Source organism: Lethenteron reissneri, chromosome 7, assembly GCF_015708825.2.
Source record: "Lethenteron reissneri isolate LAM-NWPU_2019-01 chromosome 7, ASM1570882v1, whole genome shotgun sequence".
In the NCBI taxonomy this organism is placed as follows: domain Eukaryota; kingdom Metazoa; phylum Chordata; class Hyperoartia; order Petromyzontiformes; family Petromyzontidae; genus Lethenteron; species Lethenteron reissneri.
In genome coordinates, this window is record NC_083785.1 from 6672030 (window position 1) to 6685681 (window position 13652).

At 52.9% G+C, this 13652-nt stretch overlaps 1 protein-coding gene across 1 annotated transcript; it reads right to left on the reverse strand.

Moving 5' to 3' along the window:
* Positions 1-10825, reverse strand: DNAJC14 (DnaJ heat shock protein family (Hsp40) member C14). The gene is made up of 8 exons (XM_061574521.1): positions 10590-10825; positions 5605-7054; positions 4772-4995; positions 4060-4166; positions 3507-3626; positions 3186-3346; positions 1814-1913; positions 1-965 (listed from the first exon to the last, which is right to left on the reverse strand). Exons 2-8 carry the CDS (start codon positions 6893-6895, stop codon positions 641-643), a joined length of 2328 nt encoding a protein of 775 aa, XP_061430505.1. The 5' UTR covers positions 6896-7054; positions 10590-10825; the 3' UTR covers positions 1-640.
* Between the last annotated feature and the right edge of the window lie 2827 nt (positions 10826-13652).

Here is a 13652-nt window from a genome sequence, read left to right on the forward strand (position 1 = left end):
ACACCCCCCCCCCCCCACACAAACGCCGTGTCACTCACGCGAGACTCCCGTCCTCGCCACGCAGGCACAAGCATCGCAAAATAAATACGGCTTTGTTTATGATTTTTTTATTTTTATTTAAATATAACAAACTAAAATGAATTAAGCAGTAAAACTCTGGGGGAGTCGGGGAGGGGGGGGGGTGCCGCCTGGGTGAATCGGAGGAGGCACTCGCTCAAGTCACCGCACACTCGCTCTCGCGCTTCACTTCTGTCTTCACAAAAGCCACGGGACGAAAAGTAAAGCTAATATTCTTGCAGTGACATCTCAGGCCAGAACACCCACCACACCCTGGGTCACGCGACATGACACTTCAACAGCCATTTCGACCACCGCCTCTGGCCGCGGTCTCCCAGAGATGCGGCCTCCCCCCCCCCCTCCCCTCCTGTACAGGGCCCCACCATCTTCCACGATCGGTCTCCCCGGGGCCGCAAACGCCACAGGCCAAGTCGGAGAAGCCGAGAGTCATGGCATTGGTGTCGCCTGGCAGAGGGTCGCAGTCTCACCGCTTCCCACCGTCAGCCAGGGGTGTCGGCAATCGCAGTGAGCGGCAAGAGCAGCAGCAGAAGCAGCACCGTGGGGGTGCCCGGCCACACGGCGCTCAGAGCCCCGCACGCTTGGGCATCTTCTTGTAGACCTTGCGACGGCGCTTCTGCGAGTCGGACTCTTGTTGAGCGGAGGAGGCGGACGAGGCAGTGGCGCCGGGAGTGGTGGGGCCGGGCCGTGGCCCGCTGGAAAAGGCGCCTGTGGGGTCGGTGGGGCTCCTGGCCGGCCTGGGAGGTGGGCCCCGGGTCGGTGGGGGGGTCCCCGCGGAGCCGGCCGCACCGCCTGGCCCCCGGCGGCGGTCTTGGGTGTCCTTGAAGAGGCGATTGATGAAATCCTGGAACTCGCGACGGCTCTCCTCGTTGTGGCCGGGACTCGGGGGCCTGAGGTACAGATGCAGATACGCGCAAAGACACATGTATGAGACAAGACACGGACAAAGATACACACAAAGACACACAAGACAAAGACCCCATGTATAGCCTTAACAGACTGTAAGGGCAAGTGCTATTAGTGGCACACACACGGACAGACACACATGTGCAACACACACAAACAAGAAGATACACAAGATCATGTCATGGTTTGGATGATGGTAATAATGCTGTGGTTTGGATGATGGTGATGATGATGCGGTAGTTTAGATGATGGCGATGATGCAGTGGTTTGGATGATGATGATCATGATGGTGATGATGCATGGTTTGGATGATGATGATGATCATGATGGCGATGATGCAGTGGTTTGGATGATGATCATGATGATGCGGTGGTTTGGATGATGGTGATGATGCAGTGGTTTGGATGATGATGATGGCGATGATGCGGTGGTTTGGATGATGGTAATGATGATGCGGTAGTTTAAATGATGGTGATGATGCAGTGGTTTGGATGATGATGATGATGATCATGATGGTGATGATGTAGTGGTTTGGATGATGATGATGATCATTAAATGCGGTGGTTTGGATGATGGTGATAATGCAGTGGTTTGGATGATGATGGTGATGATGCGGTGGTTTAAATGATGGTGATGATGCAGTGGTTTGGATGATGGCGATGATGCAGTGGTTTGGATGATGATGGTGATGCAGTGGTTTAGATGATGATCGTGATGGCGATGATGCAGTGGTTTGGATGATGATGGCGATGATGCAGTAGTTTAGATAACAGGTGACGATGCGGTGGTGTGGGCGACCATGAAGGCGCGGTGGCTGCTGGGGCGGTCGTACCTGGCAGGCCGTCGCGCGCGCCCGTTCTGTCCCAGCGACATGTGATAGGCCACCGAGTGTGCGTCCGCGGGGATCGGGATCTGCTGACACGCCGCCCACTCTGCCGCAAACACAGTCGCCACCACGATTCGTCTCTCCCCTCCCATTCCGCAATTGGACTATCTAAGTCGGTGTACTTCACTCAATTCAGAGGGGGTGTGGGGGCACTTTCGCCGACACATTTGAAATCATTGGGGGTTTGACAGCAGCACGATGATGATGATGGGGGGGGGTGTTTTCACATTTGTGTACTGTCTGGGGGGTCACACGAAAGGCCATCAGGAGCCGCCAGTGACCCGCGGGCCTTGCAATGAAGCGCACGGCTATAAGCTGTTTAGCTTCTTTGGGAATCCTTGGCGCAATTGCTTTTTTATTAAAATGTTCATTATAGTAGCGTTTATTTGATATTTTTTCTTGATCCAAATTACGTCTTTATTCCATTTACGTGTGGTATACACACGTGCGTCGTGTGCTGTGCGCGGGGTGCATGTGCTTTGTGTGGTGTGTGTGGCATATGTGGTATGTGTGGTATGTGTGCGTGGTATGTGTTGTGTGTGATATGTAGTGTGTGTGTGGTATATGTGTTGTGTGATATGTAGTATATGTGTGGTATATGTGTTGTGTGTGTGTGGTATATATAGTGTCTGTGTGTGATATGTGTGACATGTGGTATGCGTGGTGTGTGTGGTATGTGTTGTGTGTGTGGTATATGTGGTGTGTGTGTGGTATGTGTGTCAGTCATCTCAGTCAGTCAACCCATGGTACCTGGGTCTGTCCCGTGACCTCCTGCCAGCGGGTGTTCAACACTTCACGTGGCCTTAACGTGCAGATAGCCTGGCACAAGCGCCATGGTGACGTCACCGCCACTTAGTGGCGATGGCGGTTGTTGTTGTGTGGTATATGTAGTGTGTGTGTGTGGTATGTGTTGTGTGTGTGGTATGTGTTGTGTGTGTGTGGTATGTGTTTGTGTTGTGTGTGTGTTGTGTGTGTGTTGTGTGTGGTATGTGTGTGTGTTGTGTGTGGTATGTGTTGTGTGTGGTATGTGTTGTGTGTGGTATGTGTTGTGTGTGTGTGTTGTGTGTGTGTGGTATGTGTTGTGTGTGTGGTATGTGTTGTGTGTGTGGCATGCTCGTGGTTTATATCGTACGACGCGCGGAACGCTATGCGTGCCGCACCATCTGTGCGCGGTGCACCTTTTGCACCGCCCACATCCACCACCGACCTCAACTGCCTGCCCACTTCCCACCACATCGGCACTTCCTCTCCAGCAAAACCGACCTCTACAAAACCGAGGCGCAGGCGAGCGGCGTCGCGCGGAGAGAGGGAGTGGCACCTGTGACGTCGTAGATGCAGCCGTCGACAAAGGCGAAGAACGTGACCTTGAAGCCGAGCATTCTCGACTCGGCCCAGAAGTCTCCCTCGGAGGCCGAGTGCCGCGCGTTACAGCGGGCGCAGTAGCGCGCCTCCCACGGCGAGCGCTCCACCTCGTACCGCCTGGCGATAAGCGTACGGTACAACCACCGAGTGGGTGCAGCAGGCGGGTCAGCACAACCACTCTAGTCAGTACGACACAACCAGTGCGTGCAGAGAGAGGACGCTGGCCAACTCGGGGGGGTCGGGAGGCGGTGGGGACGGTGGTGACGGTGGCCCTCACCGGTGCTTGCCGTTGCAGTGTGTGCAGCTCATGGTGTTCATGGCCTCCTTGAGGTCTTCGTGCAGACGCACCAAGAACTCGTCCATCGCGCGACTCATCTCGCTCTGCTCCGCACGTTTCCTGCAAACGTGCGCGCGCGCACCCACAAATGAGCTCGCACGCCAACATGTACACAGGCCACTGTGCCCACAGCCAGAAACACAACACGAAAGCACGAAGATAAACGTCCCTTGTGTGGCCTACACAGGCTGTTGGGGCGAGTGCTGTTAGCAAGTAGCACCTATGAAGACGGGCACGGCACACGAGGGGGTGGGTGGCCAGCACCACGCCCGGTCGTCGTTGTCTCCCTAGTGGCGATAGTTACACATCGCACCAGGTACTCAATTGAGGCCGAGTCGACCTAGGGGAGGCCCCGGACCGATTCAGTTAATCGTATACACAAGCACAGGAAATGCGCGCGTTGGTGCGCCACCCGGAGCGAATACACGAGTGAGCAGGCGCCAGGTGGCAGAGCTGACAGTCGGGGTGACAGGAAACGGGGATGGGCCCTCACATATCATGCTGCTGCTTGCGTGCGGGGTCAGACAGGATGTCCCACGCCGCTCGCAGAACCTTGAAGGCCTCCTCGGCACGCGGGTGTTGGCACTTGTCCGGGTGAACCTGGGGGTGTGAGGGGGATGGGGTGGGGGGGGCAGCAGTCACAACACCACAGATGCCATGAGTCACAACCCACGAATACCAGGATTAGTGGTGTGTGTTGTAGGGCAATAATATTCATCAACGCAGTTTTTTTTTTCCATAGCACAAGCGATGACTACAAGTTTACGTAAATCATGGGGCGTGACGGTGAATACAACTGCTCAACAAAGACAAAAGCTTGACAGACGACCTGAGACGAGCAAGATGAACTTGCCTGAATGAAGACACAGACTCAGATCGTTTAGTGATGTTATGAGAGACTGCAGGGGACGGAGCAAGAGCAATAATGGTAATTTGCTACACGTGTGGAAAAATATTTACGGAGTTCACCAATTGGCTGATCTGAAAACACTGGGGGTGTGAAAAAATACATTGGCACCTCATACCAATATTTCATAACTATGGGTTATTGACAAATTAGACCGCTTTAGTTGACTCCACTCGAGAGATCGACTACGTGCGAACCCACAGAGCATGGCTTGAAGACTTGATTCAAATTAAACATGCCGACTAAACCAACACTCTGTAGGGCAGGGTGGTGCTGCCTACAGCCTTAGGCGTCCTACCATCACGGCGAGGCGCCTGTACGCGCGCCGCAGCTCCGACTCGGACACGTCGGCGTCCAGCCCCAGCACGGCGTACGGATCCATCTCCTCCTCGGTCGCGCCTGCCAGCGCCAGCAGGCGCTCCACCACCTCGGCAGCTGGCTCGCGGCTCCCGCCGGTCGCCTGCGCCCGCCCCGTGCTGCCACTGCTCCTCCACTGTTCCTGCCTGTCGGCGCCGGCGCCACCTGCACCGGCCAAAGGAGGGGTGGTGGAAGAGGAGAGCGGTGGGTGAAACTAAATTATTAAAATATAAAGTAATTTTTATTTCATCAGGTAAGGCCCATTGAGCTATTAGCTTCTTTTTCAGATGCGACCTGGCTATCACGTGGAAATTTATTGCAACCAAATACTGTACTCTCAACGCACGTTTCTAAATGTGGAGGGAAAAACCGGAGGACCCGGAGAAAATATATGCAAACATGGGGAGAGAGACACGCAAACTCCAAATATACAGGCATCAGAGTCGGGATCGAACCCACAACCTCCTGTATACCAGGCGAGGAAGTTAACATTTCACCACCGTGGTGCCACACATGAAACGGAGGTAGAAATGCTGCTGCTATCATAGTTAAAACACAGATACATCTTTTCCACTGCACAACTGGACCCATTTGTATTATTAGATTGACTTTTAAAGTTTTAACCGTGATGGTGGCTAATTTGTGGAACTGCCCACGTTTGCCGTCACGTTCGAGACTCGTGCGATGACGCATTGGGAAAAGTGTCTGAAATGTACGACTCAAACCGTGGAACCGCCCTGTAAATCGCCCCGGCACGACCGCGCGCTTACGCACCGCCAAGCCTCTGCCGGCAAAACATCCACGCCTCCCCGAGCCGGCAGACGGTGCACGTTCGGCGCACCACCGCGCTAGCAGCCTGCCACGCCACCCCAACCACCTTCCACGGCTGCACCCGTAGCAGCCAGCCGCACAACGCCGCGTAGCCCGGCAGCCGTTCCAGCGCCGGCAGCACGAACCCCAGCGTCGCCTTGCGCAGCACCCGCAGGAATAGCAGTGCGGCCGTGAGCACGACGGCGGAAGCGGCGCAGCCCAGCGCCACCACCAGGGCGCCTGCCCGCCCGCTCCACCGCACCGCGAGACGCCTCGCGGCATTCGCAGCCGCTCGCGCCAGCGCGCAGTAGCAGGGCAGCCGGCGCCGGAGGGCGGCGCCCTCGGAGACCAGCGACAGCGCGGCCGTCTCGATCAGCTCCCCGACCACGGCCGCCAGCAGGACAATGGTGTTGACCAGCGTGGACCCGCCCGTCCACACATGCTGCCCGCACAGCTGCAGGAAGGCCTCCAGTGTACGCGGGCGGCCGCCCTTGCGTTGCTGGCCCTTCTTGCCGGCCCTGCCGTGGCCCTGCCGGGCGCCGGCCGTGGAGCCGCACCTCTCCCGCTGCCGTTCGCCAGGCACCTCCGCCCTCTCGGCTCGCCGCTTCTGTTTCTTGCCTCCCTGGCCGTTGGCGATCCCGCTGTCGGGCAATTTTCCGCCATTGCCGCTTTCGGGAAAGCCGTCGTCTTCGTGAGAGGTCGCGCCGCATGACGCCGAAGGCGCCGGTCCGGCCGGTGGCGGTGACGCCGATTCTTCGGGGGTCGTTCCATCCGTCCACTGATCATGAGCACGCGTGTCCGTGTGGGAGCTGTCAAACGGGGCAGCGTTGGTCAGCCCTTCGGCGTCACCACCGCCGAACAGGGTGGCGTCGTCGCCACCAGCTCGTTCGCCGGAGCCTGGCGAGCCTTCCCCCGGACCGGCGTCGCTCTCGCAGCCGGGATATCCGGAGGGTTCGACGCCCTGACCCCTCACGCTGCACTCTACCGAGTCCCCGTGATGCATCCCTCCAGGACTCGCTCTGTTGCCCGCGCTGCCCGAGATGCCATCCAGCACGGGGGGGCCCGAATCGGGGCCGAGAGTCTCCACCAAGTGGGGCCGGCCCGGAGCGCTGGGGCCGCCGGTCCCAGCGCCGCCGCCCCCCTCGCCCGTTGCGCACTTGGCACTGGCGGCAGCCGTATTAGCGCCAGCAGGAGTTGGGTCGCGGCGGAAGGGAGAGCGGATGCTGCACAGGTGCTCCTGGCTGTCCGTGTCCATCAGGGAGTCCACCAGCCTTCAGCGGAGCCACATCCCGGTTCCCGCATGGGTCCGGCGCCACCGCACAAGACGGGCGAGCGTCGGCGACAGGAGAGGGGAACCAGGCCCGGAGATGAGGCTCGTGAAGGCTACGACCGCCGCTATCGCCGCCCAGGGAACCTGCAAGCACATCGCCAATGTCAAGTCGGGAGCGCATGCGAACATATAACACACGCGAGATTTATTTTTGTATTAAAACTCACCGATGTAAGGTGCAGATTGTATTGTGAACAGGATCAATAGGCATGCAACACTTCTTACAATATTTAATAGATAAAATGTTAATTGCGCACATGAATGGAGGGTGATGATGCATTCTAGGTTTTAACAGGAGAGGGTGCAAAGGAGAATGGTGATGAGTTCCAAAGTTCAGAGGCATAAGTTGTAAACGGTGGTTAGTCCGGTCCACAACAACTTGTGGCATTTTAGTTTTCATGCAATCAATCACTTAGTCTAGTTGACTAAAGCAGCCACAGGATTACTCAACACTCAGTGTTAAAAAAAGAATAGGAGATGCGCTCAACATCCCTCCAAGTCTAATTCGGTCAGCCAACAGTGAACGCAGTGATATGTTTATATACTGTACGGCTAATAACCATTTTTGGTCTTCCTCCGTGCACCGATGTCTCCAACAAGGTGGCTAGATTATCTAAGTCTGCGCCTTCATTCCCACTCGTTAGTTTCGTCTATAGTCAGTCGTCTTATCATCACGCTTTTGGTCTTTGGTGGGCAGTCATCAATAATGTCATCTCCGCTCAGTCACTCAATTAGATGAAAAGTTCGTGGGATATTTTCATCTCTAATTTAGTTCAGGAAACTAAACCTGTGATCTAGGATTGGGCAAATCGCTTTGCGCCCGTTGGTTCATTAAACCAACGCAAACCGCTGCGGTGAAATGAGAATAATTAACACGAGGATATAGGCAGGCATAGGGTGGAATAAATCAACAAACTTTCAGAAGAACGCTAGGTCACAAATACCAGTTGGAAGAGACAAGCGGAGGCAATGAAAGAGAGATAATAAAGATTGGGCTATGATCATTGAAATCCATGCTCAACCTCGGCATAAAAACATACATGTTGAAGACTCAGTCAGCCAGAACGTTTTGTCCAATTCAATTGTGTTTAACCACCACACTGAGGAACACAAAACTTAACTGGGTGTTACGGTGGCGAGATGTTAACTGCCTTGCCTGGTATACAGGAAGTCATGGCTTCGATCCCGACCCTGACACCTGCTGTATATTTGGAGGTTGCATGTTCTCCTCGCGGTCATGTGGATCTTCTCCGGATCCTCCGGTTTTTCCCTCCACATGTAGAATCAACAAGCGTTTAGAGTATTTGGCTGCTGTAAATTTCCACACGATGAGCTTAGTTTAATCTTTCTACTTGAATTTCCCTCTCATTACCTCCTTTCTAAGATTCGTATCAATCCACTTGTGGATGATGGCCTCTGCAAGCCGTTACCGTCACCAACGCCACTCATGATCTTGCGGTCAAATAACCCACCGAGCACTTGAACCAATTCCATTGCTCCATCTCTCATAAGTAATGTCAAGTAATTATAACGGAGCTCAATTGGCCACTTGGCGTTTGGCACCAATGGGCCTGTGGCTGAGCAACAGTGATTTAAAAGAGCAAACACACACACACACATTCCCTCGCGTAACGTACACACGCATAAAACATATCAACCGCATTATATATACAAACAACTAAGGTCCTGGAACGCCGGGCCCACGTGTCTCCACTTGACGGGGAAGCGTACGTTCCTCGCTTGGGCAACGTTGTGAAGCAGCACAGGGCAAAGCAACACGAGCTACTGTTGGACTGTACTGCACTGTGCGTCTATGTGGCGACCCCTCCGCCCCACAATCTCGCCTTCACCAACCCCAAATAGCCCTCATCCAGCAGTGGAATGACACAACAGTTGTACAACCCGTCGGGCGTAACGAGGAAACTTACAAGCTTTAAATATGAACACGTAGGCATTTGCGGGAAATATCATCCATAATACACAAGTTTTTTAGGTTAGATCGCGTGCATATATAAATGTGTCGTTAAACCCACCACCACCCGACACAGCCAATTAGTAGTAAGGTTTTTCATGTAACGAATTGGCATATTGTTTACGTGACAAACCTTACTAATTGGTTGTGTCGGGTGTTGGCGGGTTTAACGACACATTTATATATTGACGCGATATACAACCCAAAAAAACTGAATTTTAAATATTAGGTTCCAGTAACGATCCCTTAAATGCGGAACCCTGCAATAGTTTAACCCCCTTCAAAAGACTGAGCGCTTCGAGACGGGATATGAAATGGCTCGTGCTTAAACCCAGCATTGGATTGATCACGGCTGCTGCTGATGATGCTGATGAACAAGAAGACACAAACACACACACCTCTCACATGTGATGAACAAGAAGACACACACACACACCTCTCCCATGTGATGAACAAGAAGACACACACACACACATCTCTCCCCCATGTGTTTTAGGGTAGCTGCCTCACTACCTCGCTCTTCTCGAGAGTAACAGCAGAAGGCGCAATGCCATATACATGCACAGTGTGTACACACATGACATCCGACGGCAGACTACGTAAAGAAGCACATACATGCACGATAAGCTGCTCAATTCAGTCTCTCAAGACGCTCCCAGCGCGTGCAGCGAGCCCGTCTGGACACCGGGGGAGCTGCCGAACAACAACCACGAACATTTTACGTGGAACCTGTAAACCCTGAATGTGTGCCGAACTTCTTTCGCACCGTACGTAGCCAACCGTGCCAATCGGAGGTGCTTCGGACCCCAGATTCCAGACCTCGGAAGCTCGGATCCCCAACATTTTCACCGCGGTCGAGATGCAGAACCATGAGGGTCGACAAATTCCTGTGGAACGTAGAACCAGTGACCCCCCCCCCCCCCCCCCGACGCAGAGCATCGCCGAACTTTGAAAACTCCGGGTTTGAGACCTGCAGCTTTACAACTTCAGACCTCAGTTCAAACCCTCGTACATCTGGAAACCTATAACCCTGTAGAACCCCACACCCCATGAACCGTTTTCCTTGAATCCGGAACCCGCAAACCCCCACAACTCCCACAACCTCTGACCTCTGGACCCCCCCGAGAGAACGATTGACCCTTTCAACTCCAATCAACGCACACCTCCACTTGCGAACTACCCCCCCCCCCCCCAAACTCAAACCTTTGAACCGCTTCGAAAACAACGTTGCAGAGATGCCCGGCACCGCTGGATAGACAACGCGACCCCGCGGGCCGTCAGAGGAGAGCCGCGCAGAGCACGTAGCCCCCCCGCTAAAGACATTGCCGCCGAAAGCCGAAGAATCCTCAACGACACAGCCCACTCGCGAACGTCTGGAGACCGTCCAGAGGGTAACAAAATAACAAAAATAACACAAATAACACAAACCCCCCGAATGTTTCATAGCGCGAAGCCTCAAACCCGGAACCCACGGACCCCTTGGGCGTCTCGCATCACGCAGCCCCCGACAAACTCCGGGGGGGTTCGTGAGGGGGTTAGGGGAGACCCCCAGCCACGAAACCCCTCGATCTCAGATATCCCCTCACCACGGCCCCCCTGCCCCCCCTGCCCCCCTCCCAGAGCCCCCCGCTGTAGGCCCCGGCATACCCGTGCCAAGCGTTGCGGCGTCCGTCCGCCGTGCTGCGCGTAGCGGGGAATACAACGAAACACCCCGCAGCGACAGCTGTGTGACAGCTGTAGCAGCAGCTGTAGCAGCAGCAGTAGCGGGTGACAACAAGGAGCTCAGCGCTGAAGCTGCGAGGCCGACGCGTCGCCTCTTCCTCCTCCACCACCGCCGCCGCCACCACCACGCCGAACGCCCGCCGCCATGACGGCCGCGTCACGTGACCGCCGTAACCCCGTGACCCCAAGCGGCGGTGTCGTCACGGAGAGCAGCGGAGTGGTGAAGTATGGTCAATTTAGCTGGAGTGGTGAAGTATGGTCAATTTAGCTGGAGTGGTGAAGTATGGTCAATTTAGCTAGAGTGGTGAAGTATGGTCAATTTAGCTGGAGTGGTGAAGTATGGTCAATTTAGCTGGAGTGGTGAAGTATGGTCAATTTAGCTGGAGTGGTGAAGTATGGTCAATTTAGCTGGAGTGGTGAAGTATGGTCAATGTAGCTGGAGTGGTGAAGTATGGTCAATTTAGCTGGAGTGGTGAAGTATGGTCAATTTAGCTGGAGTGGTGAAGTTTGGTCAATTTAGCTATAGTGGTGAAGTATGGTCAATTTAGCTAGAGTGGTGAAGTATGGTCAATGTAGCTGTAGTGGTGAAGTATGGTCAATTTAGCTAGTGGTGAAGTATGGTCAATGTAGCTAGAGTGGTGAAGTATGGTCAATTTAGCTGGAGTGGTGAAGTATGGTCAATTTAGCTGGAGTGGTGAAGTATGGTCAATTTAGCTAGAGTGGTGAAGTATGGTCAATGTAGCTGTAGTGGTGAAGTATTTTCAATTTAGCTAGAGTGGTGAAGTATGGTCAATTTAGCTGGAGTGGTGAAGTATGGTCAATGTAGCTGGAGTGGTGAAGTATGGTCAATTTAGCTGGAGTGGTGAAGTATGGTCAATTTAGCTGTAGTGGTGAAGTATGGTCAATTTAGCTAGAGTGGTGAAGTATGGTCAATGTAGCTGTAGTGGTGAAGTATGGTCAATTTAGCTAGTGGTGAAGTATGGTCAATGTAGCTAGAGTGGTGAAGTATGGTCAATTTAGCTGGAGTGGTGAAGTATGGTCAATTTAGCTGGAGTGGTGAAGTATGGTCAATTTAGCTAGAGTGGTGAAGTATGGTCAATGTAGCTGTAGTGGTGAAGTATTTTCAATTTAGCTAGAGTGGTGAAGTATGGTCAATTTAGCTGGAGTGGTGAAGTATGGTCAATTTAGCTGTAGTGGTGAAGTATGGTCAATTTAGCTGGAGTGGTGAAGTATGGTCAATTTAGCTGTAGTGGTGAAGTATGGTCAATTTAGCTAGAGTGTGAAGTATAGGTCAATGTAGCTGTAGTGGTGAAGTATGGTCAATTTAGCTAGTGGTGAAGTATGGTCAATGTAGCTAGAGTGGTGAAGTATGGTCAATTTAGCTGGAGTGGTGAAGTATGGTCAATGTAGCTGGAGTGGTGAAGTATGGTCAATTTAGCCAGAGTGGTGAAGTATGGTCAATTTAGCTGGAGTGGTGAAGTATGGTCAATTTAGCTGGAGTGGTGAAGTATGGTCAATTTAGCAACACCGGCGTGGGGGTTGGAGGCTCTTCATCCAGCAGTAGATTTGACAAAGTCGTTATCATTATGATGATGACCTTGTGAAATAGACTGCGTTGATTATATTCTAACCGGATGAAAACAACCTCGAAGGGCAGATAACAGCGAACAAACGCTGAAAAGTGCGTAGAGAAATGCATTGCAGGCGAAATGCCATGCACGACATTTCGTTTTACGCAGAGACGGAGGCAGCCAGGGTTTGATGGGCCACGCCGCACGTCAGGGGGGCACCGTTGTTGACCTCACTGATGCCCCCCACCGCGAGCCTGCATGGCTTGTCAACCCACACGTGTTCTGATATCAGGCGAATTGAGTCGTTGCGGGTCCGTGCGGCGTACAGCCGTTTCAATGCGGGTAACAACATGCGTTGTTGCCCGTATTGTAGCATATGTTATAAAGGGGCCCTAAATAAATAAAAACACCGAAATATTAAAACACAAATGTTTAACTTGCTATACAGCCAGATAATACGACAAATCGCTAACCTTAAACACCCAGTCGTTCATTAAAGTTAAAGGCGGTATAGTACTATAGTAATAGAGCAAGTGCAGAATCACCGAACCGGAATTGATAGCTTGAAAGCATTTAGCCCGGGGCCCTTGATAGTGCGGCATCCGTAGCTACTACGTGTGTAGCTGCTACATATGTAGATACTGTTGCTACTAGAATTATCCGGCACTGGTGATGGGACCTTGCAGGATGAACGTTCAGATGTATAAGGGCGCGGGGTGACCAACGAAGTCTGAATTGGTCTGTAATAAGGTATATATGTATTTTACACTTCTTTCACACCGTACGTAGCCAACCGCGCTAATCGGAGGTGCGGGGGAAGGACAACTAAATACAAAAAGCAGTTGTAAAGAAATGAGTTTGTCAATCTGGATGATGTAAAAGTGCATAGCTCCAGTGGCTTCCTAACATCGGAAGGAAGAGCGTTCCAGACGGCCGCAGAAGCGCATCTGAAAAGCGCGCGATGCGATGACCACCGCCTTTGTTCGATGGTTAACCAAAAGCCGCCGCTCCTGCTGCTTCGAGGATGACCACCGGAGTGTGGCGTGATGGTTCATGCTCCTTCACGAGATCAGCGAGGTATTGTGGTTCATTTGTGGCAAGCACTTCGTGTGTAATTAGTGCGACATTATGTATCCGTTCGGCAATCGGATTGGCAGCCAAAGGCTGCAAACACCCCAGAATCACGCATATAACGGGAGTGGAGTGATTAATTCAGCTGCTGCGCAGTAGTATAGACATGGTTTGATGACAGTATAATTATATTTGAATGATGGGAGTATGGTGGTGGTATTATTTGCTGTATTTGGCTGCTATAAATGTCCACATGATAAGTCACTTTATTGAGCTGTTATTTGTGGCGGGATCGCTTCTGAAAAAGAGCCATGTAGCTCAGTAAATACTTTCTTCAGCTGGTAAA